Source organism: Sander vitreus, chromosome 1 (assembly GCF_031162955.1).
Source record: "Sander vitreus isolate 19-12246 chromosome 1, sanVit1, whole genome shotgun sequence".
Classification (NCBI taxonomy): Eukaryota; Metazoa; Chordata; class Actinopteri; order Perciformes; family Percidae; genus Sander; species Sander vitreus.
Genome location: NC_135855.1, coordinates 13257537 through 13282930, shown reverse-complemented (window position 1 = coordinate 13282930; position 25394 = coordinate 13257537). Strand labels below are relative to the sequence as shown.

The 25394-nt window shown below is 39.8% G+C and overlaps 1 protein-coding gene across 5 annotated transcripts in view; it reads left to right on the top strand.

Moving 5' to 3' along the window:
• The window catches only part of myo9aa (myosin IXAa), a 129452-nt gene that overhangs the window by 67950 nt on the left and 36108 nt on the right, over positions 1–25394 (top strand). For 4 of the 5 annotated variants that reach the window (XM_078270914.1, XM_078270997.1, XM_078270749.1 and 1 more), the window contains exons 3-12: positions 2649–2743; positions 2827–2889; positions 5027–5126; positions 7092–7145; positions 10365–10462; positions 11098–11224; positions 11737–11826; positions 16148–16264; positions 16466–16600; positions 22770–22891. In XM_078270914.1, the coding sequence (XP_078127040.1) occupies positions 2649–2743; positions 2827–2889; positions 5027–5126; positions 7092–7145; positions 10365–10462; positions 11098–11224; positions 11737–11826; positions 16148–16264; positions 16466–16600; positions 22770–22891 (1001 nt within the window). The remainder of the gene's footprint in view (positions 1–2648; positions 2744–2826; positions 2890–5026; positions 5127–7091; positions 7146–10364; positions 10463–11097; positions 11225–11736; positions 11827–16147; positions 16265–16465; positions 16601–22769; positions 22892–25394) is intronic. The other variant, XM_078270832.1, reaches the window with a different exon arrangement.

Below are 25394 nucleotides of genomic sequence, written 5' to 3'. Positions count from 1 at the left end.
GGTCTGGCTCGGTCTGTGGTCTGAAGCCAAGAATAATGTTGTTGACCTGCTAGAGTGACTGTAGTGGTGCGAATCATGTCTGTACAAACAGTTTTAGCTCTGGTGTCCCTTTCAGTCTTTGTTATCATTCACAGGGGGAAAAGAAATCCACCCTTCGATACTCTTCCACTGTTATATGTTAGAAATTGTCTTCCCACTTTGCCTCAGCCTGCCCTTTCTACTTAAGCTCCAGTTAGTGACTTAGATCTCCCAGAATACCTTTTGACAACTCTTGTAGGAGAAGGTGCAAGATCAAATTTGTATTGCTGTGGTTTGGTTGGGTATGTGGAAAGAGCAAGAGTGCAGTAAAATGCACTGCAATGCAAAGTTGTCTTTCTGTAATGACAACTTGTCTTGTGGCTGCTTTGTATTCTGGTCTATTTGCTTTGGGTGAAATATGTCGCCTGCTGTAACAGATTTGTTACTGATTGATGTTTCTGTCTGCTGACATGTTGCAGTAAGGGAGTGTCTGATGTTGTGAGGACAGTGTTACAGATGTCACTGCTAATATCTTTTTTTATTCTTAGAAATTGAAATGATGGAATTATCTTAGTGATCATGACAGTCACTAACTAGTTCAGTGACCTAATGACAGCTAGTGTATTATTTCCAGTTATTTTGCAAGCATTTATGATTTTCTTGCATGTTGGTAAGAAACTCCATCCCCTCCAGAGGTCAGTCAGGACATATCGACCCTCCTGTTGTGTTTTATTGCCGTGGATATGGAGCTCGCCAAGTTTAGAAAGTATACAAACTGTCGGCTGTAAAAATTTCTTCTTTAACTGTACATCTTTTTTACACAGACCAGGTGGACAAATACACGGTGCCTAAACAGCTTTCAGTATTTTAATTTTACCACATCCTGCTTCCTGCTGGCCCAACACAAAATGTTGAATGCCAAGCAAACACTGAAAGGTCCAATATCTGACTTGCCTGACCCGAGTTCCTCAACATGTCTGCGAGCAAGTTGTTGTTATAAGTGCTTGCTTTTTATTGGCTGTCCATTCAGGAAGTTCTCAGGGACGCTGACTGATGGTAGTCTGTCCTCATCTGACCTGTAGTTGAACTGAACCTGGCCGGTTAGACAGTTCATAGACGCATGGAGTGGGGACCAGAATACCAGCTCACCTCTCTGGGAATGTCGAATGCATCAGGCATCACATTTTAAAACCCACATTTCTGGATGTGAAATGATATCGTCACTGTTCTTCAGTTTGACCTTGTGTGCTCTTTCTTTGTCCAGACAGCAGAGTTAAATATATTTTTTCCACAGCGTCTGCCCATTTTAATGAATTGTTCAGCTTGGTGAGTCATAAGTGAAGAGTGAGTTCATTGCTGTGATCCAGTTTTTAGCCAGGCTCTGCTGGTAGTAAAGAGGCCAAAGTGTCCTGGGTCCTGATTCCCAAAAGCATCCTAATAGTATGATTATCTTTGCCCATAGACTTATAATGGGACAGAGGTCATTTATTTCCCTATAGAGCTGCATTATTAACACGTAGGTCTTTTAACTTTTTCAAAAGACTATCCCACATGGCTTGTACGTACCCTGTGTACGGTGTGACTGAAGCGCATTGCAAAATGTTGTATTTTGAATAGGAAAAAAACCCACTTTGGACTTGACTTGTTGTTTGCAGCTGGAAAAGAGAGTTGTGTCCTAATTTTGTATGTGTATGTATATATATATATATATATATATATATATATATATATATATATATATATATATATATATATATATATATATATATATATATTGCTTCTTTCCATATCCCATTTTTATTGATTGCAGACTGAAATACATTTAAAAAAAATCACGGCCCGCCCTGAAAAAAAAACGCCATGATGTTTTTAAAGTTCAAGGGGAATGTAGCGATGATAAAACTCCTTGCAGTTTCAGCTGCAAATTTGAGCTAATTAGCTTGGACTTGGCCTTCTTCTAGCATGCTTGTATGTTAGCGAGTGGCGTTGGTGAAGGGCAGGGTCAGAAAGGGGTGTTTTCCTATTCCACAGACGCAGGTCTAGGGACAGCTCTAAGTGATTCACTGAGGAATTTGTTTACTTGTGGCAGAGCTACGAATAACTGCAGGGTTTATATAGGGCGAAAAACGACTTCCCCTCCGGCTAGCCATACAACGTAAACAGAGCTGTGAGGGAAAATACTGGACCGTCTTATTAAAGCACAACCACTACACATGTTCCACACGGCCACATGGATCCCATTAATCACAGAGGAGCTTTTTTCCCCCCCCATCAGGCTTGCTGGCCCCAGCTCCTTCATCCCCACTCTGGCAATTTGTCTGACTCTGACTTGAATAGATCCTAAAACCATGTTATTAATCTGTCTTGGACTGATGCTATTTGAAACTATGTAAGAGGAAAAGCTCGCTCCGCGCCGTCCAGGCTGACAGTGTTTGAAGACAATGTTTGGCACGAGGCCAAAGTCTCTGTGCGCTTGACCCACAAACAAATTATCCACACCTAAGGTCGACACAGAACTGGACCACAAACGTCTGTCGCTAACCTGTGTGTATTATATGTGATATGTGGACTCTTCCTATATATTTTGTTTTCATCTCACCACGTCTTGCTCTCTTTCCATTCCCCTTCAGGCATTTGGGAACGCAAAGACAGCCCACAATAACAACTCGAGTCGCTTTGGCAAGTTCATTCAGGTGAACTACCAGGAGAGTGGCACTGTGAGAGGGTAAGGAACCAGAGACGAAGGCTTTTCATTTTCCAGAAAAAAAAAAAGAAAGTTAACCATTTTCTTGTATTATCTTTTTTCAGAGCATATGTGGAGAAATACCTGCTGGAGAAGTCAAGGCTGGTCTATCAGGAGCACAATGAGCGGTGAGCTTTTTTCAGAAAAGCAGATCATAATCATAATCTTAGAAATCCAAAAATAAAGTTCATGTTTTTTTAAAAAGCAGGAAGTGACTGCTTCATATCTGAGCAATGAAATAAAAAAAGTACTGTTGTGTAGTGCAGTTCAACAACACGCATGTTATAAAATGCGTACAATGGAAATACTCAACCAACGTCCAAGTACCTCAAAATTGTACTTCCAGTAGTTACATGCCACCACTGCAATAAACTATACTTGGGGTTTATTATTTCAACACTGACAATAAATGTGGATGATGTTTAAGATCCCAAATATGGACAATATGTCAACAAACTAGGTTGTGTCAAACTTGTTGAATCAATCTTACGTGACATTTGAACTGCACTTTGCTTCAAACTGTTGCTAGCAGCATGCATAAAATAAATGGAGTTTGAATTTTGGCTAAACCAAATGTTCGTCTAAGTGAATTTAACTCTGAAAGCCAGTTGTTTAAGTTTGCCAAAGTGTGATTCCTGAAGATAACTGTGCTCTTAAGTGGAGCTGACACTAATGTGTTGGACTGGCTGGACGGTGTGGCGAGGGTTAACCTCACCATGGGGGGCTCGCAGTGGGCCCCCTGCGTCAGCCACCTCTTATTGAGATAGATTGCTGACTCCAGGACCATAAAAGCTTTTGTTTGTTTGTGTGTGTGTGTGTGTGTGCTCCAAGAGGACCCTGGTCACACAGCTGCTGCACACGTTTGACATTTAACCTTCATGCTGCAGCTAGATGCTGTCAGAGAAAAAGTGCACACACACATACATGCACACTCGTACACACACAAACAAAATGAGATACCGGACCTGCATGATTATTTTTCTAGTTTTTGCTTTTGTTTTTCCCTGTCAGCTTTGTTTCCATCGTCAGTTAACACTTGTGGATAACAAGCCAACAAGCTAAATATTTATCCTAAAATTGTAGCCAAATGCATTGTGCATTGTAAAGTTACTAGCCAATTTGGCCGGTGATGAATGAAGCAAATGACACTGTGTCAGTTTGAATCGGCCGGCTGCAGAAATGTTGCCAGATCGGTCTGTTTTTGGCATAGACTGTATATTAATGGGCAGAGCATGTGCGACGTCACCCATTGGTTTGTGGAGATCTGCTATGAGTCATCGAGTTTGCCGTTACAGGCGCAGCCATCCTGGTTGCGGATGTGACAATTTGACACGTGAGGGAGGAGCCCTTACACTCTACATTACGTTACACACTTTCACTGGCAATCACATCATAGCCACGCCCTAAAACACCCCCTGCTTTATCGGCGATTTTAAAATCAACAAGACCATAATTCAAAACTAGATTAGACTAAACTCATGAAAATATTTACTGAGGTAGTAAATGGGTCACTTTCTCATAGACTTCTACAGAAACTGAACTCCTTTTGCAACCGCACGTGTCTCCGCCTGCTGGAATTCAGATAGAATGCAGGTTTAGGGGACTTACGCATTTGCAGTACTTAGCCGAAGCGGATGCGTTGTCCATTAATATACAGTCTATGGTTTTTGGCCAAGACATTTGGGCGGTTTTGCAACACTGTTTGTAGTACTAATCCTACATTTCCCATGAACACTTATCTGGTGACGTGTCGTACAACCGCTGGCTACGTGCCCAGTGTGCATGGTATCGATTACGAGCTACAGTGAAATGGAGAAGACCAAGGGAACGGCGCCAAAGAAACCAGAGGAACTGAAATTAAGACGTAAAGTTAGTTAGGAAAAAACAAACAAACAAATGTGGCTAGTGGAGAATCTGATTGGCTGGTAACTTTCTAAATCTACTAGCCATGTTGGCAGGTGATCCAAAAAGTGAATTTAAAGCCCCGATTGTAGCATTGATTTGCTAACTGTGAGCTCGTTCACTTGCTGACATTATTAAATTAACATGCTAATTAAATGCTGAAATGACCGTTGGACAAAGAATAAGCCCTTTTTATTTAGGCAACACTATTATTAGTAGTAGTAGTAGTTATGAAGTTGTCTTGTCTCTGTATTTTCATATAAAAACAAAGGTTGATGAGTTAACAATAAAGCTTGCATTTCTTATGAGTTTGAAATGTAGCTAACCATAAGTGGAAATGTTCTTTCGTTTGTTTTCTTTTAGAAACTACCATGTGTTTTACTACCTGCTGGCAGGAGCGAGCGAAGAAGAGAGGAAAGCCTTTCACCTCATGAAGCCTGAAGAATACCATTACCTCAGTCAGGTGGGACCTTCACAATAAACTGTTTATTTGTAGAAATATGAGATCAAGAGATCTTGATCTTGATTTCTGACATTTGTATGTCTATCAGTTTTGCGTTGTGTCATGTGTTTGCCATAGTGTCCATTAATTTGTAGAGTTGTGTTTGTCTGTATTGGTGTCATCTACCAGTTGTTAGGCCCCAGCAAACCGAGCACAGTTACCTCCATGTCTCTGCAATCAGGAAAGAGAGAAATTAGGACACAAAGGAAACACATTCCTCTGTTTGTGGTTTTCAACACCTATGTACTCCCTCTCTCTGTCTCTCTCTCACACACACACACACACACACACACACACACACACACACACACACACACACACACACACAAACTGTCTAATTTCTTCACTTGTTTCAGAGAGACATGTTTTATTTTAAAGATCTGTGTGTGTTTGTGTTAATTTGATTGTGTATTAAATTGAGTTTTGTGGGTGGGTTTTGCATATACTTTAGTCCTTATTAACCTTTGACACATGCACTCATTCTCATTCATACACCACCACAAACACAGAGACAAAGACAAAAATAGTATCTGTCCCTTGTCACTGTTGCTTGTGTTGCCCACAACAAAAACAGGTTTCACATAACCATAAAACAAAGCCACAATAAACACATACACACACATTACATGTCATTATGGAATGTGGATGTTGTATAAAACTTGTTGCGTTTCTTCCTTTCGAGCTTTGACAGTCAAGCCATGGCAACCAGGGACCCGCTCCCTTCCTCCTAAATCCTTTACGCCTACGCAGAAGAGAGCAGGGAATTCCTTCCATTCCTCCCGGCCACTGACGTGCACATGCAAACACACTAACACACATGCATACATAAACACACGCATACAGTCTCGCACTCTGTTCTTATTCTACCCTTCCCTTGTATCTGTCTTTCTTTCCTCCCGTTCTGTGTATTCTGTGGAGTTCACATAAAGAAAACCACACTCTTGCACCCGCTATAGTTCTTGCATGGATTTCACAACCGCTCCTGTCCACACAATCATAACGACATGTTTACAAGCTACGTAAACATGTGGCAGTTATGGCCTCTTTTTTCCCCCCAGGTATTCATTTTTCACACCTTGGTCCTTTTTAATTATAACAAATTTTGCTTTGAGAGCCACTTAACCACAAATGTACTTCTTAACAGGCCAATGTCCGAAGCATGCAGGTTTTTAGGTTGAATTACTCATTTTGTAGCAACCATCGGATCTAGGTCATTTAAATTCTGAATAAAAACTATTTTGCAGAGATTAACACCTTTCTTTAGGCTTGAAATATGAAATCAATCAGTTACAGTATTACAATTAATTGCATTTTTGGTTCCAAAGTCACATTAATATTGTGTGATGGTGCAGTTATAAGTTGTAAAAAAAAAAAAAAATCTTGAAGATAGGACACCCTGACTGAATCATTCTGGCTGGTTGCATTGACAAGCTATGATGCTGAAAAAGATCCAGAAAGTTATAGACGAGCAGACATCTACTGTAGCTAATACACGACTACGGATAAGAACTTACACACTTCAAAAAATCTGAACTATCCCTTTTAATGTTCATGTGTGTTAACAAATCTGCAGCTATCACTCCACCTTCTCATCCTGCTCAATGACTTGATGTGTTCAATCATGACATGTGCTTATTGTTTAGTGTCTGCGATTGCTTTTTGTATGCATACATCTCTCTCATCAGTGTCTATTTGCTTTTGAATGTTTAACGTATGTCTGACTGTGTTTATTTGATATTTGTCTGTCCGTCTGTAATGAACAGAGCTGCAAAGTTCAGCCATTGCTTGTGTCTTAACAGCACGTCCTTACATTGCTCTTAGTTGCACATAAATCTGTGTTTAAGTGTACAGTATATGTCTTCATTTTAGTGCTGCTATCTAACCGTAACCTCTTTCCCACTGTAAACTCTGCCTTAACATTTCCAGATGACAAAGTCAACCCACCAACCGCACTGGGACAGTTACTGTGAGAGTGAACCGGTCAGTATCTGTGTATGTACTGTCCGTGTGTCATTACGTGTCGGAGAAACCTCAACAAGTAGATTTTCTGTCACCTGAGCACTTGCAGCTTAAGCCACACTTTCCCTGCACCAACCCCAGCTCATTTTGTTGCGTTTTGGACTTTGATTTTGATAGTGTTTATTTCATCCTTGTTAGTTTTTTTTGCTGTTCCCCTATTGTGCTGCTTCTGTGAGCTATGTTGGTATGTCTAGTCATATCCTGGCCACTGTAGCTGCCTGTGTTGCTGTAACCTGTGTGTGACTTTTTTGATCACTGACGGTGCAGTGTTTTCTAGTTCCTCACTTGAGTTGCAGAATTGTTTTCTAGCGTCAAGTCTTTGACATTTACCAAGAATATAAAAATTAAAATCGCAATGCTGCTCAGTGTTAATGGCTAAGACTACACCTTAGGTTCCAGTTAACCCTCTGAGGACGAAAGACGCACCGGCGAGTCCAAGCCAGGTTTTACAAAACTACTCAAAAAGAATTTCATTTCAAACATTTATTTACTATTTTATTCATATATTACTCTACTTTTGTGAACCCAAGACTTTTGTAAACAATTTTTTTTCTAGATATTTGAGAAATATTTCTGCTTTAGCACCAAATTATCTCTTTACACATTGCTCTGGGACAATTTTGGGCGTCCGTATACAGAAAGCTGAGTTTGTTCTAAACATTTTGATCTGAAACACACGGGGATCAGTTATATGCAAATACCCTAAAAAGGAGAATTCAAGAAGATATCTAAAAATGCCCTTAAACTCAGAGGGTTAATGGAGACACTTTGCATCAATCAAAACATCTCAGTTAATTCTAAGAGGTACAACAGAGTGATCGTGTGTGTGTGTGTGTGTGTGTGTGTGTGTGTGTGTGTGTGTGTGTGTGTGTGTGTGTGTTAAACGAAAAAACCTCAAACAAAGATATTTCCATTTAAAGCCATTCAGCCAGTCATTCTTTCCTTTCTGTACAGTAGAATACCTTTTCTGTAGAAAATGCAAGTGTTAAGTTGTAGTTGCTATAGATTTCAACACATAGTAGGAAAAATGACTCATCATAACCATTGGCAAAACAGCGAGCTGGTAGTTTCCCTAAGGTCAAAAAGAATTATCAGGCTTCCAAGTATAGTATCTCTAATATAAGTTGCGTGATATAACACAATGTATTGCAGCCATAAGACATGTGAGTGTTCTAGCAATGGGCTGAGTCCCAGTCACAGGCGTGCCCCATTGTTCAATAGCTAGTTTGTGGCCAAGCTTCTGTATATTTACATGCTCATACCTCTGGGTTACCACCACAGGTAATTTGCTCAAAGACGCACCCTCACCTCACTGGATCTGATTCCAATCACACTCTGCAGTAGAACTACTTCGATTGAATGATGTCAATGATCAAAAAAGTCTTTGTGATTTGTGTTGGGTTTTTGTGGTGGGGTTTGTGGTGGGCATTAATGTTTCTGTTTATTAACACATGTATGTAACAGTGCTCTTTGATTCTGCAGTTATGTGATTCATTTTCCAGTCTTTTTTACCTCAGTGAATTAACTGTATTTTTAAATATTGATGACACTGTGAGATGCATAATGTAGTTTATGTTAACTCTGACATTAGTGAATAGAAAATACTATAAATATGCCGTGACGAGCAGCAATGTAATTTTGTTTAATTCCTAAAATTTACAACATATGGAATCCTCGACCACCTGCTTACTACATTGATAGATTGTTTTCTTGAAAGAAGTCGAGTTAGAGCTTAGTTTATTTTTGTAATAAATGAAGACTTTCCTGCTATAGACGCACTAATAGGTCAGTGTGAGTTTCTGCAATGAAAGCAGAGAGTAAGGGAGGCAAGAAGGAGGAACGTTGGTGTAAGTGTGAGTCTCGTGTTTGGAGTGTTTGTCTTTCTGAGGCCTCGGTATGTGATAATTATGGCAGCCATAGTGGAATGGGCCCATAAAGCAAAGGGCAGAGCTCACATTACGGTTTGTGTATGTAGTGAAAGACTACAGTATGTAGTTACATCAAAGCATGTGCTCCCAGTCTGGGAAAAGCTCTTCCTCTTGTCAAAAACAACTGATCCAGATTTATCCACAGTTTACTCCTTCTCATGTGCATTTGGTTCCTAATAATATTTCTGCTGTTTAGGCTACATTTACATTGCTACGTTTTGGCATTTACAATGCTCTGGTGTTTCAGAGCCCCTAAACCGGAGAAATTTCAAAACACTTTAGACCCCGTTCTGGTTCGGAATCTGCGGGGTTGTGTTGCAGTCTCAACGGCCGCAAACGGAGACCTTTGGCAATTCCAACACTGACGCCAACGTTTCGTTGCCTGATTGGGTCTTATCGGTCATGACGTCCCGTTCTCTGAGACTAAGCTACTAACGTTACCATGGCAACTACAAGCAACAGGCGGAGTATACATGCTGCCTTCTGTTTACCCCGGCACGCGCATGCCCAGTATACGAGAATGTTCATGAGATGTGTGGTTTGGGCGTGTTAGTTTAAACGGAGATTACTACTGGAGGTAAAAACACGACGTGAAGATCGCTTTTGGCTTAAAACTTAAAGCTTAAAAACCAAAACGTAGCAATGTAAATGTAGCCTGATACACAAGATCTGCACTTCCCGTGTATTACATGTACTTTGTTAGATTTCTCGTGCTCATAGGCGGCTGTTATTGCGTCAATACAGACTCCCCCTGGGTCTCCTGCTAGTTTAGTGTGTCGTCCATCACTCAAACAAAGGCAAACACACACACTGCTGCTCTGCTAAGCTCTTTTACCAGCTCGCAAAATGTCAGTGGATTGGATTAAAAGGGAGAAGCCGGGCCAGATTTTCCACTACATGAGCTGCACACACTGCTGTTCACCAGACGCCTCTGCCCATCAGACTGGAGTGTTTGACCCCTGGGCTTCTTAATGATAACTTATTTTAGTATGAGTCAGTTCATTCTGTCTGCTTCAGGGCACTCTTCTGTTTTTTTTGTTCCGGCTGCAAAGTAAACTAAAAAACTATTTTAGGCCTCTTTGCTGGACACTCTGTAAACATTAAAAATATTTGGGCACTGTGCATGTCAACAGTCTTTAGAGAGTCCTTCATAGTGACTTGTCATTAGCTCTTTTGGCTTCCAGGCCGCTCTGTCGTAACCGCTGCTATAAACCTGGTGACACCCGCTCCCTGCTTTTTCCCTTTTTTTCAGGACTGCTTCACAGTCGAAGGAGAAGACCTGAAGCATGACTTTGAGAGGCTTCAGCTGGCTATGGAGATGGTGGGCTTTCTTCCTTCCACGCGCAAACAGTAAGTGTGACACACACACACACACAGGTTTGTGGCACTATCTTTGTGGGGGTCTGTCATTGACATAATGCATTCCCTAGCACCTTAACCTAACCTTAACCATCACAACTAAATGCCTAACCTTAACCCTTACCCTCACCCTAACCATAACCTAATTCTAACCCTAATCCTACAACAAAAGTCTTAACCCTCAAACAGCCCTTTAAAGTTGTGGGGTCCAACATTTTGGCCCCACAAAGCTGTCGGGACCCCACAAGTATACTGGACTCCCGGTTTTTGGGCCCCATGAATATAGTTAAACAAGCGCACGCACGCACGCACGCACGCACGCACGCACGCACAGCACTGAGTGTGTGCTAAGATAAGATTGACTTCACTGTAATAGTCCCTAGTGGCAGCTTTGTTGTGCATAGAAGAACGTACAGTACAAATACCTCAGCCTTGTTGGTCACCCCATACATCATCAACACCTCCGCCACCAGTACCATCATGTGAATTTCAATTTCATCATGATTTCAATCAAATCTGCACTAATAAAATCAAAGGATTCCCCAGATTTGAGAGTAACTGCAGCTACAGACTATTCTAGTATAGTCCCAACAGTATTTTAACCAGTTTCCTGAACTGTTGTTTAGGATCTTCTGCCTGCTGTCGGCCATCCTTCACCTGGGCAACATCCGCTACAAGAGGAAAACCTACAGGGACGACTCGATTGACATCTGTAACCTAGAGGTGCTGCCTGTCGTCTCAGAACTGCTGGAGGTACTGCAGAATATTGCAACTGGGAGTTTTTATTCCTGCATAATTTCTAAATTTCCAGTGGAGCCTCAAGTACTTGATAAATACAAACAGTATTGGGCCCTAATGGTATTTGGTATTTTGGTATTATCTCAGTAATGTGGTTTAAGAATTGTATTAGATAATTGTTTGTGGCCAATTCAGTGACTACTAGGATCTCCTGAGTATTCACATCCTTATTGCCCGTCTCACATTTAACTTGTGTAGACATATGAGGATACCGTTATGTTGCTGCTGCAGACTTTCAAAAGCACTTCTTCAAGCTGTCACCCTGCACACAGGTACTTAAACACTGGCAAAGATGAAAAGCAACTTCAATGGAAAGTGTCGGATTTCCTTTGAACAAGTCCAAACTTTATGATGAGCCAGGATTCCGTTGCTATTACTTTGTAAAATGATAATGGGAACGACGGGTTTCTCGTCTTCTCTTTCATTTGACTCATTTCCCTTTTGTCTCTCGCTGTCATGATCCTCAGGTCAAAGAAGAGATGCTGTTTGAAGCTCTGACAACGCGGAAGACCGTTACTGTCGGGGAGAAGCTGATTGTCCCTTACAAACTGTCCGAGGTGAGACGGTTCTCCTAGTAGTAGTAGTCCAGTATATACTATCAGACTAGTGTGCAATATTAATCATGGTGAATTTAATGCAGATGCAGAACAGCCCAAACATTTAAATTAAAGTCCCAGGTGGTGAAATTCTTTACAGGTGATGGAAAAACAAGTCTGCTACTTTCCTGCTCTCAAGTAGCAGTAGACCAGGAAAACCCGTCCATGTTACTTTCTGTAGAAATAGTTTGGCAGGTTAAAAGAAAGAAGGACTTGAAGGGTGAAAAATGAAAGTGCCGCTCCAGACTCCTGCACACGCTGAACTACAGTAGATTAACTCACTGGTTTTCCAAGTGTGCAGCATTCTGTAACTGGGCTACTATTCAGTATTATACACTCTAATTGGTTGTGAGACCTTGTTGAAAATCTTCCATCCTTTCATCGTCTCTATGCTAACTAACACGCCTCAGTCAGCTCTTTAGAAATGGGCGATTCGAAGGTCAAATCAGAGAATGCTGTATTTGCATTCTGTCAATAGTGATGCTGCATTATTGCCCATTTTATTGTGATGCACCATCACTTACACAGAGTGTAAATAACTGAAAATGTTGTTGCTGAGTAAACACTACTGATGTATTGGGTTCGACCGTAGTCTAATGTCAGGCAAGTTTGAATTTGTTGTTGGCATACTACCACTCGGCTCAAAATAAAGAGTACACTCAAAACAGCCAGTATGTCTACTAAGATACAAGTTTATATTTGTGTTCCCTATAGTTTCCACTATCGTCCCAAAATGCTCGGTGGTATTTTAAGCCCCCAACGTCGACTTGCCTGGAAGACAACGTTGGGGGCTTAAAACACCAAACATCTCCCAAAATGCATTGCACAGCGGTAATGGAGGCGCTGCTTACAGCTGGAGAGAAAAATACGTTTTTTTGCTGTCTGTTCAAGTTAAACTTAAAAGTTGCTTAAGTTTAATTGGCATTTCTTTTTGAACGTCACAGTATTGACATCCAATGGTTTAAGTATTGTATCACTTTGTTTATATAAAACCATTAAATATGTTCTGACAGTAAAAAATGGTACACTATAAAGGTTAATGCGTATACTGTAGTATGGAATTTGAGTCAGACCTAAAGACATTCTTGTATGACTGAGCATTTTCTAAAGTTTAAATAAAGATCATTCCCAGTAGAGCTACTGAAGGCATTTTGCCAACTCAATAACGCCGTTGCGGCCTCGCCTCTTCAATCTGACCCGGCCATGTTTACAGGAAAGCCTGCACCAGGACCGGATATTCTCTCTCTCGCTCTCGCTCTCGCTCTCGCTCTCTCTCTCTCTCTCTCTCTCTCTCTCTCTCTCTCTCTCCCTCTCCCCCCCTCCCCAGCTCTTTCAGTCTGTGGCCCCACATGTACACACCAACACACTTACAAACACACATGCAGTGAGTCCTTAGAGAGCAGGGCACTCATTTCAAGTCCCCCTACACTTTTAATTGAAAACAAACACGGTCTGTGGATGAGAGCCATCTGAAAGAGAAGAGGTAACAACATGGATACAGTTTGAATATGGCTGTTATTTACACATTCAGATACTGTGATGCACACAGATTATGTTAACTTCTAAACTTCTCATAATACCTAAACTTTTCATTTCATTCCAATGATGTCAAATCAATGTTAAATATTTTCTTGCACACATACAGTGAGTTAGGTTGAATGATCATCTTATTTTCCAGTGCAAATCACTCACATTATTCACCCAAGGAAACTATCTCAGCAGTATTTTACCACAGACTCTCCCAAAAGATGTTGGCGTTTTACAGATTCCCATCAGAAACAACCTCATAATGACCTGCTGGATATTTAGGAGCCATTTCATGTGGACAAACAGTGATTGTTTTGCTAGCTCACTGGGTGGTCTCTGTGTAAATATTGCTCTTACAGTCACAAGAATCTCATTGCCTGTAAACTGAAATCATACACTTTAAAACCTTAAAGGAATCGAAGTGTTTCTGTAATTTGTTTTCTCCATTTGGTCAGTTATGACGCTGTTTCCGCTGAATGTTTTAAGTCCAACTTCCTCTAAATAATGAAAATCTTATGGGTCATTAGACCACAGTATGTATGGGGTACAAAGTAATATCTTTCCTGACTCATGGAAGGCATATTTGGTCTGTGGTTGCTAAAAATACCCTCGTTAATTATTTAGAAACAAAGCCATTTTAACTTTGAGTAGCCACTTCATGGTTTGTTTAGTTTTTGAAGACCACGGCTCACCTTTGCTGCTGCAGGGTCAAATCTTTCCAGCGGATACGGGATTTGGAATAGTTTTTTCTTTAATTTGACAAAGAAGTTTTTGTCAAATAATCTCCCAGCTTATAAAATGAGCACACAACATTGATCCAGCACACTATTCTTTCTATATCTTCTTCTGTATCTTCCAAATATTTAATGTTTGTCATCTGAATACCATGCTGGTCTTCCCAGCAGCAGAGCCTTTAGTATATACAGTCTATGTTTAGCCTATTAAAGCTAATACTTCCATTAGGCCATGACTGAAAATGTAACATTCTGCAGCATGGTCATCAGATCTTGGCAGATTATACTGTCTGTGCCACCGTCGATCGGTTTGACAGATTTCATGACTCAACCTGATGTGGTAATGCCATTTAAAATGGCCTCAGGGACGTCCTGCTGTGACACAGTGCAGTCTGCCAGCATGTCTGTGCCTTCTGTGGCAAAGCTTCAGTAGAGAAGATAAATGCTTAATATGTGTTTGGGTAGTAGAGTTGTCTGGTTCCTCCTATTAATCTGATTTTGAACTTTTAGAATAACCCATTATACATTTTCCAGTAAGAGTTCTGAGTGAAAAGACGATGCTGACCGTACAGAATGTGATTTACACTCAAAACTATAAATGTTTGGTTATAAAGGACAAATGCAACTGTCTGCCACATCTTGACTTCTTTTTAAATAACCTTTTGCAAACTGGGCCAGTGTTGTTTGAGATGTCATGTCTGAGTTTCAGATGTTGACCTTAATATAAATCCTTTTTATTTTCTGTCTCCATTCACTGTGGGGGTTTTTTGTGCTGGACCTGTACAAAAGTGCAGTGTTACAAGGCCAAGCTAATGTGCAATACAGATGTGTGGAGGGTTGAGCTTCAGTCGATGACTCAGAAATGATGTCTGAAGTTGTAATGGATGACTCTTCCAACCTCTGGCTCTGCACAAATAAGCGTCATAAACTAAAAGGAATGGTTGGACATTTGGGGAATATGTTTTCTTGCTGAGAGTTAGATGAGAAGATCGATATCACTCTCATGTCTGTACGAATAATATGAAGCAAAATCCGGCAGACGATTAGCTGAGCTGAGCTGAGCTTAGCTTTGGATGAAGACCGAAAGCAGGCAGGAACAGCTAGCCTGACTCTGCAAAAGGAAACCAGCCCTCCAGCACCTCTAAAGCTTATTAATTAACATGTTGAATTGTGTCTGTTTTAATCCTTACAAAAAAACAACAATTCACCACTTTATGGCTGCACTATTTTTTGACTAGGATGGACATAACCCCCTATATATATATATATATATATATATATAATGTGTGTATATATGTGTGTGTGTGTGTGTATATATATATATATATATATATATATATGTGTATATGTGTGTGTGTATATGTATGTGTGTGTGTATATATATATATGTATATGTATGTGTGTGTGTATATATATATATATATATGTGTGTGTGTATATATATATATATATGTGTGTGTGTGTGTGTGTGTGTGTATATATGTATGTATATGTGTTTTTTATTCTTTTTTTCGGGTATCCATCCTCTAGTATCAATCTTCTCATCTATGCAACTCGCGGCAAGAAAGCCAATGGGCAAAAATGTACTTTACAAAAACTAGGGTAAAATGAATCCAGTGATCATAGATAACAAAGAAGCACATTTAAATGGAAATGAGACAAAGGACAAATCAACACATACAGTAAAAGGACATCACACAATAAATGTGTTTCTCTCCTATAATACTGTTCATTGAAACAGTTGTGTCCCTCATACTTCTACCTTCTTAATCAAATGTTGTAAACTGAGAAATTACCTCTAGGGCTGGGTATCGTTAAAATAATGCCGGTACCGATACCAATACAGTGATGAGATTTACTCCTTAGGTATTGAAATTAGGTATTGAATGACGAAGGAATTTTTCAGAACTCGATACTTAAGAGGGAATACGGTCGATGCCTAAAAAGTATTGAATTCGATACCCAGCCCTAATTTCCAGTGGGAGTAACACTAAAGAGATTGTGTATGTGTCTACCTGCAGGCTGGTACGGTGCGGGACTCCATGGCGAAGTCCCTGTACAGTGCTCTGTTTGACTGGATTGTCTTCAGGATCAACCATGCTCTTCTCAACATCAAGGACCTGGAAGAGACCACCAAGGTGGGGCGACACATTGAGACGTGCAAAAGAGTTCAACCGCCTTAATAAGACACAATATGAAGTTCAAGTCTGAGAGAGTCTCACGCATGGACAATTGCATAACAATAAGTGTCGCCAGTCATCTTTTAGTTGCACCAGTTTCTAGGATTTTGAAATACTGATGAATTTCTATTTTTTTCTTTTTTTGTTTGTCGTCCTCAGATCCTGTCCATTGGAGTGCTCGACATTTTTGGGTTTGAGGATTATGAGAACAACAGCTTCGAACAATTCTGCATCAACTTTGCCAACGAGCGTCTCCAGCACTACTTCAACCAGCACATCTTCAAGCTTGAACAAGTAAGACCTCTCTTAAAAGTTCTTCTTCCTCACGGTTAACAATTGTTAAGAACTGGCGTCCTGTTTAAGGCTTTGCCTGGCAGCTGAACTTCTGAGCTACTGTATGATTGCAACAGTTATTTTAACATATTGTAGATCTACCCGCTTAAGTTCTTTGGCTTTGACCATGTCCAAGGAAATCCCTCATGCTTCTCACTCGGAGCAGTGCACGTACATTACAATGACACTGAAACAATGGTGGAATTCTTCATCACATTATGCAACAGGGTTGCTGACAGCCATATGACTTAACTCACCCTCCTTGTGTCCACCCCAACTGAGGATGTATGTTCTCTTAAGTGAGCTGAATAACCTCAAAAGAGCTTTTTAAAGTCATGACCTGTAAGATTTGCCTGTAAGTTAAACATTGTGTTTACCTTGAGATTGACTGAATCGGCAGACCTGTCCTGACATGTTTGCGGGCTTCCATGCCGTTCAGACCAAGACATGAAGTCCTCAGTCTTTCCGGTTTTGTACAAAGGCAGTTGTTCAGAAACCCTGTCTTACCCCCATGTCATAAATATGCCAAGACTTACACTGTAGATGTGTCATGACAACAGACTTCAAAGACTTCGTTTTTGGAGGTTCAGGAAAGGGAAATGCAGAATGCTGTACATTCAGGACTTGTCGTGTTAAGATGTTTGTTCTTCATATGATCTGATGGTTTTTGTAGTAATGTTATGACCCAAGAATCACAGTTTAAGAGCTTAATAACGCAAACAAGTTGTCAATGCATGTTTTAATGCAACATCTGCAGGGAACAAATGTGAACATCACATTTATGTTTGCACACATTATCCATATGTGCCGTTTTTTTTAAATTTGAATACCAAAAGGGTAACACTTTACTTGAAGGTATCGACATTACCGTGACATGACACTGTCATAACTATGACATGACACTGTCAAGAACGTGTCATAAACGTTATCAACAAGTCATAAATGTTGATGACTTCTGTCATTAAGTGTCATTCGTTTTTTGTCATGACAAGTATACATTGTTTGGGTTGTCTTGATTATGACAAGTTGACATTACCAGAAGTTGTCTTGGTCATGACAAGTTGACATTACATTTGTTTGGGATGTCTTTGTAATGACAACTTGACATTAACCAGGATGACATTACCAGAGGATGTCTTTGTCATGACAACTTGACATAATGTCATCCTGTTTAATGTCAAGTTGTCTTAATGCAGGACACGCATTAAGACAAGACAACAAAGAAATTGAATGAACGTTTATACCTTCAAGTAAAGTGTTACCGAAAAAAGTTTAAGCACCCAGTCAGTCAGTGCTTTGTCCCCCCCAAACATTTGCTCTAACAGTCTTGTCATTCTTGCAAAACCTTTCTTCCTTGTAGAATGCTTCTTGCTTGTAAAACATCTTTGAGATCAGACTAAATATTATAGGGCCAGGAAAAGCCTTTACAAAAGTCTTTAGTATGTTTAAATAGTTCATGGTTGATATTTAAGCTGTTAGCGATCATAATCTTGTAATAGCTCACTTCTTTACACTAACTCTGAGACTTCAGTTGCCAGTATTTGTTAATACTTCTTAGAATCCCACAGTACTTCCTGTCCAGCAACACAGGTCATAATAGATCCAGCCTCGAGCAAAACAGTTTTCCACCAAAAACTATTATTTCTTTTCTTTTGATGCATGACTATTTCCCTCATGGTCCTAGTTGGATTTCCTTGGTCATCCCAGATTTTATGTTGAAGTCATCCATTCCCCATTACTTCTATTCATTAAAGAGTAACTTGACACCCTATTTAGCTAACACACACCCTTGGGCGTGCGTGCGTGCGTGCGTGCGTGCGTGCACACAGCTGATGTACTGTCATTGAGTGTTTTGTCAGATGGTTGAAACACTGAAGTAAACAACCATTCAGTCAGATAATGACAGAGTTGATGTCCACCCACTTCCTGATCTCCAATATATTGATCCCCACAACACCCAGTTACTCTGCATGTGAACAGTAAATGTGTTCTCCTATTGATTTCTAATGTTTTCCATGGATCAAACCGCCTCGACAGTCACGTTTTCTATCAGGCACCCTGGATCCTTTCAGGCCAATGAGAGAATAAAATCAACATTTTTGCTTAACGTCTCTGTAAACAAAATGAACATGTTTTTTTTATAGTAAACGAGTTGATTAAAACCCCACCAAAGATTTGATCTGAGGAAACTGGTCCTATAAAGTCCTAATTTCCTACTGTAGATTCAGTATAGCATTAGTTGTGTGTGGAAAAATCGATGTACACCACTGAGGCAGCCTGAAAGCCTCTGAAAATGATTCAACCAGGAGAAGTTGGAAAGAGTTGGCATGCTTCATATTTCCGCTGAAACCAGCTTCACACCCTCGTCTACAGTTACAGTATATTTCCATTTATCCGCCGACCAGTGAGTCACTCTGTCGGGAGCAGTTAGGGGCTAAGTGGTTTGCTTAAGGGCAAATTGATGGTCATTTTAAGGGGGAATAGTACTTATTTTCTTCTTTTGCTCTGTTTTCCGACTTTTTCAAACAACCTGTCTGCCAGAAATCACATTGTTTAAAGACATGAAATGGATGAAGAGAATGTTAGTATAATAATATTTATACTATAATAATACAGTATAATCATGAGTCAATTAGCTGTTTGGCACTGATCTTAACTGAAGATACAAATCAGCAATTGATCTAAGCCGGTACAACAGTCAGCCGCTGTTACCTAACTTTTAAATCTGTTACCACGATGATGAGACGTACAATTTCCATGCTAGAATGAATTATGGATTTATTCTGGATTAAATTAGCTCCCCCCTTCAGCAGCTGCAACACTAGTGATGCTTACACATTAATGTATCAATAATTATAATCCAGTGATATTATATATATTATTCTGAAATAGTCCATTCTGCATTCTGTAATGGGTACAGTACTTTTACTTTTAGTACTTGAGATATATGTATTTTGATGCTAATACTTAATACTATATACTTAATACTACTTAAGTAAGATTTTTAATTGTAAATACTTGAGTGAGTATTTTTACACCGTGTTATTTCTAGAAGTGAGTACTTCTTCCACCACTAATTAATTCAATCTTTATCTCTTCTTCACAAAGAAAATAAAATCTGTTTAATAATCTACGAATCAATGAAAGGAATGATTTTAAGTTAGATTCTGTTAGTTAGCGACGAGGCAGAAGAGGTTAAAAAAAAACAACTTCATACAATAGTAAGAATTTGACCAACAGTCTCTCCCTATAGTTTTGATTTTCCTTCATACCAACTGTATGGACAAATAAATCCAGCAAAATTCTTTACATGCATGTACAGCATGTGAGCAAAACCGTCCTGTCATCCGATGCATGTTCACTGTCGGACATTAGAAAATAGGCAGCAAGGGCACCTATCGTGTAGTTTTAGCTCACCGCTGCTCTCTCCCTGTCTTTTGTCTCAGTAAAACAGACCATCACTTTAACAGATGGATGAAGCCAGCAAGTTTACTTATTCAAGTATTAAAGCATGTAAAGCAGCAGGAGGACAGAATGGGCTATCATTTATAATATAATGTTTGGGCTTAATGAATAAAACACTATTTGCACCAACTGTAGACAAATTATGAAGACAATGTGTAGAGCAGGCGTGTCGAAGCTGATTCTGCACTTTTTGGAGACCTGTTACGGTTGGTTGAGTCAAAATAAGAGTGACTCACAGTAGTTGATGGAAGATGATTTAAAGGCATGTTGAGGGGGGGGTGGATACCGTTTCCTATGCAATATAATGCAATCTAATACAGTACAACACCCCCTCAAACCACAGCTTAGTGATTACCAAAGACTTGAGTTGGCACCCATCTGACACCCAAATTGCATGTTATAAGCTTCACAAATGTTTAATCCAGGTCTGTGGTATTGGATTATATTGTACAGGTGTGCCTTTTATAGTTTTTTAGCCCGCGTGTTCCTCAAGTGTTACTAAACGACACAAGAGTAAAAACCTGTCATTAGTAAGTTACTCATCAAAAACAACTATCACGTCATGTTGTACAGCTTTAACTTTATTGTTATCAAGGAGGAAATTTGGTTTGCAGCCAGACATTAAACTAAAAGGTCACAGAAGTGCACAGATGACACTGAACAACATTAGGCAATATCAGTTTAAAACGTAATTCATACCATGTTTTTAGTTCCTTCTTCAACATTTGTCTAAAAAGACAACAAAAAAAACATCTTCAACATTTTTAGGAAAGATTTTTGGTCACTTTCAGCTGTGGAAGAAGTTTTAGATCCTTTTTACAAAAAAAACGTTAAAAGTAGTAATACCACTGTCTAAAAGTACTTCATTACAAGTAAAAGTCCTGAAATCAACATGTTACTGTAGTAAAGGTACAAAAGTATTATCAGCAAAATGTACTTTAAGTATAAAAAGTAAAAGTACTCATTAGCCTTTAAAAGTGTTATATTGTTAAGTACCTATATTGATAAGTACCTCAAATGTGTACTTGAGTAAATATACGGTTACACTCCACTTGAAGGTATTACTGAGTCAGTTGACTGCTGACTTTATGGCTGTTGTCTTCTTGTTGCACTACGAGTTAGCATTCACAATCATCCCATAAATGACTGCTTTAAATGTTCGGTTACACTTTACTTGAAGGTATCTACATAAGAGTGACATGACACTGTCATGAACGTGTCAAACATTTATAAACAAGTCATAAACGTTTATGACATAACACTTCTTTTAGTACGTGTCATTATGACCAATCAGCAGCACTTTTCAATGGGGGAGTAACAGCCGGTGTTGAAGGATATAGTTAGTTAAAAAAAAAAATCAGTTGGATTGCTCGTAGAGCCGGCACAAACTACAAATCACTGCAAAAGAAGGAAGAATGTTTTGCAGAATGATTCTCTCAAACTGTTGCAAACATTTTTCTACAAGAATGGCCAACAGTTTTCCCCTATCAGCACTCAACTATTTTTTTTATTTGACCAAATAGTGAAGAAGAAGGTCATCTTCTCTGTCCGCTTTATTCTCCAGTTGTGGAGTAAGCAACAGTAATCAACTTTTTTTTTTAGGGTAACAAAAGAAGAAACCAGAGAAAAGGAGATTCCAGTGATTTTGATGAAACCTCATAGATTAAGGTCTTTATTGGTTAAATCTCTTTCCCAGGAACACAGGAAAATAACATGTATGGGGATGAATTAATGATAAAAGCTCTGAATGCTTCTCTCATTATTAAACCACCAAGAGGCCTGCCAAGATCTGAAGAGTGTTTTATAGCACAGGGAAACAATATGAAGAAGGCATGTAAACAACATTGTTGCTTTGATTGAAACATGTAAATCAGGCTCACCCACATCGGACTGGTCGTCTGTGTTTGACGGAACGTTAATAAGTAATATTGTTTGTATGGGTGCCTAGAGTCTTTGATACCACATGTACTGTACGCCTTATGGCCTAAAACGGAATTTGACGCAGACTTTGAGGCTCTTCTTCTAAAACAGGGCGGTCAAACATACGGCCCGTGGGCCAGAACCGGCCCACCAAATGGTCCAATCAGGCTCACTGGATGACTTTGCATAGTGTGAAAATTGCAGAGAAGTAATTGATTCCAATTCCAAATTTACCACTTTAATCTCAGAGAATATTTTCCGTTAATTTAATAATTCTCTCATAATATTACCCCTCTCTACCGGGTCCGAAACATTATTTTTTTCCTATAGTGGCCTTAGAACGCTGTCCTAGCAGAAGCAACTTGCGTTTGCCAACATCAAGCTGACAAGAAACTTTGTGTCAAATAAAGCTTCTGATCTTTCTGGAGTGGTTTACTGGTCTGGCCCACTTGACATCAAATTAGGAGTATGTGGCCCATGAACTAAAATGAGTTTGACACCCCTGATCTAAAATGTAAAAGTACAATACAGATGTGATTTTTTTTTATTTTGTATTTGCTACATAATGTGATGAAATAAGGCACAGTGTTCTTATTCAGTAGGAGCTACTGACATGAGAAATGCAACCAAAGAAAAAGTCTACAGTTTTAACATCACCAATTACAATGCTTGGAAGCAAAGTTTTATTATTATTGAAGGTATCACCGACACTGAGCCCTTCTGTTTGTATGGTTTGTCCCTGCAGGAGGAATACAGAGCAGAGGGCATCAGCTGGCACAACATCGACTACATCGACAACACAGGCTGCATCAACCTGATCAGCAAGAAGCCCACAGCGCTGTTTCACCTACTGGATGAAGAGTGCAAGTGAGTCTTTCCGCCCGTCTGGCTTCCTGTTGGACTAGTTTGTTTCTTTTGGAAACTAGTTATTCCTGTGAGGTAAACCGTCAATTGCTTCAGGCAGGTTAAAGCTAAATTGACAGGCAGCCTGATGGTTGAATGGTTGAGATGCACGCCATATAACTGGCATAACCCCAATATGATTCCAGCGGTGCCTTTGTTACATGTCACACCCCTCCCTCCCTCTCTCTCCTTGACTCCTGTCTGTCTTTATACTGACAGCTGAAAATACATACAAAAAACTCCAAATGGGCATCCATAAGCTGTAGAGCACTTTTTACATCATGTACCACTTCAGAAAATATTAGGCTCTTTAAGTAGCACCGTTATGGCCCACGTTAAAATAAAGTAGCATAGGCCTACCCTATTCAGCTACGGACAATTCACGCAGAAGGCAGGTTTATTCCTAAAAACATTATTTGTTGAGAGCCACAGACATGCTGTACTTCCTCCGTCCCTCCAGCTCTTAACTAATTATGGATGTATGCACACTCCGTTCATGAACGTGACTGCGTAGCAGGCTGATATCGAAACACAAGTAAACACATGTAAGGAAACACTTATTTTAATTGAATTAATAATAGGTCATTTTAATTTAACTGATCATAGTTTAAGTATTATGATTCAAAATGTTGTAGTATTTCTATAGTATTATGTTTTTTAATATATTTATTTCATTTTTTTTTAAATATATCAGAGAGTCCATCCACGTACCACTAGAGGGAGCTTGTGTACCACCCGTTGGTACTTTTACCACAGTTTGAGAACCAGTGCTGTAGAGCATCAATGTTTGCTCGCCACTGTAGAGTGCTGCATGTTTATATATTTAAAACGAATAAAACATCTCCATATAATGTGAAAGGGTCCTGCAGAGCTTTTTAGCCTCTTTTAGCTCCTTGTTTTTGTATTATGGCACAGCACCTAATGGCAGACAGACTAAGTGACTAGCTGGTAAAGAAAGATGAATATTTAGCATCTAAAAACCAACATAAACAGAGATAAAAGGAGATGGCATAGGGATTAAAGAATTGACCATTTCATGTTAACTGTATTAAAGGACAATTCCGGCTCAAAATGAACCTAGGGGTTAATAACATATGTGTTCCGAGTCGACCGTTCTCTGGGATTTGTTTTCATGCTAATCAAATGTGTCTCTAGCTTGAAACAAGCTAGCGCAAACCGGTGATTAGCTTATAACGCTAGCCTTCGGGGCAGAGGGTAAATCACTATTTCTACACCACTAACAAGGCTCAAAATAGCACCACACTTCCACGGTAGCATAATGAGGGTCCCTACATGTAAACCGAAGCATTGAGAACTTTGTAAGTGTACAGGCAGTTTATTAAAAAGATAGTTTATAAAGACCGTTCACTATACAGGCAGGCGCCATCTTGGGAAAACAGTCATGACCAGTCGAATGAACTGTTGAAGTGTGATGCTATTTTGAGCCTTGTTAGTGGTGTAGAAATAACGATTTACCCTCTGCCCTGAAGGCTAGCGTTGTAAACTAATCACCGGTTTGCGCTAGCTTGTTTCAAGCCAGAGACACATATGATTAGCATGAAAAAACAGTCGGAATTGTCCTTTAACCTCATAAGGTATAGACAGTATGTCAGGCATGTTCTGTCAGCTTGTTTTGGAGTTCTTATGCCCCCTAGTGGCCATAATACAATGAAAGCAGCTGCACACGTTGGCATAGACAACATGGACAAATCAGGTCGCAATCACGGTTGTGCAGTGATTAACACTGTCGTCGCCTCACAGCGAGATGGTTTCGGGTTCGAAACCGCTATGTGTGTTTGCATGTTCCTCTGCTTCCTCCCACAGTCTGAAGACATGCATTACAGTAGGTTAATTGTTGACTCTAATGGGAATGAGAGTGTGAATGTTTCTGTTTCTACTCTGTGTCAGCCCTGTGATTGGCTGGTGACACGGTGTACCCCGCCTCTGGGAACGACTTCAGCCCTGAATAGGACAGGCAGTTATATATAATAAATGGATGGGACACGGACAAATCAACTTAACCCACTGCTCACTCTAGAAGGCAACAAATAATCACTATAATGTAAGATGGAGTAGCCTCGAATGTAAACCCTCTAAACTGCAGAGTAAATTTAATTCTTTCAGGTTCATGACTGTAATGCAACAGTATTTCCTCTATTTCCCCCTCTTCTCCATTTGGACACTGAATCATATTCCTCCCACTTGGAAAAGCTGGAAAGCACTGAGTCTTTGGCTGTGTTGTTTTCATAGGTCAGGTTTCACCCCGTTCCAAAAACCCCTAGTGTCTCTTTCTCCTCCTCTTCCCTTCCTGTAAGCTGTTGATTTTCTGCAGGATTGCTGGCTCTTGATATTAAAGGACTGGAGGGAAATCTGAGCCGAGATCAGCTCAAAGTGATAATCCTCAACCTGTGGCGTCAGAGGATGAAATGTCGAAGCTGGTTACAGATCAGATAACTCGCTACGTTTC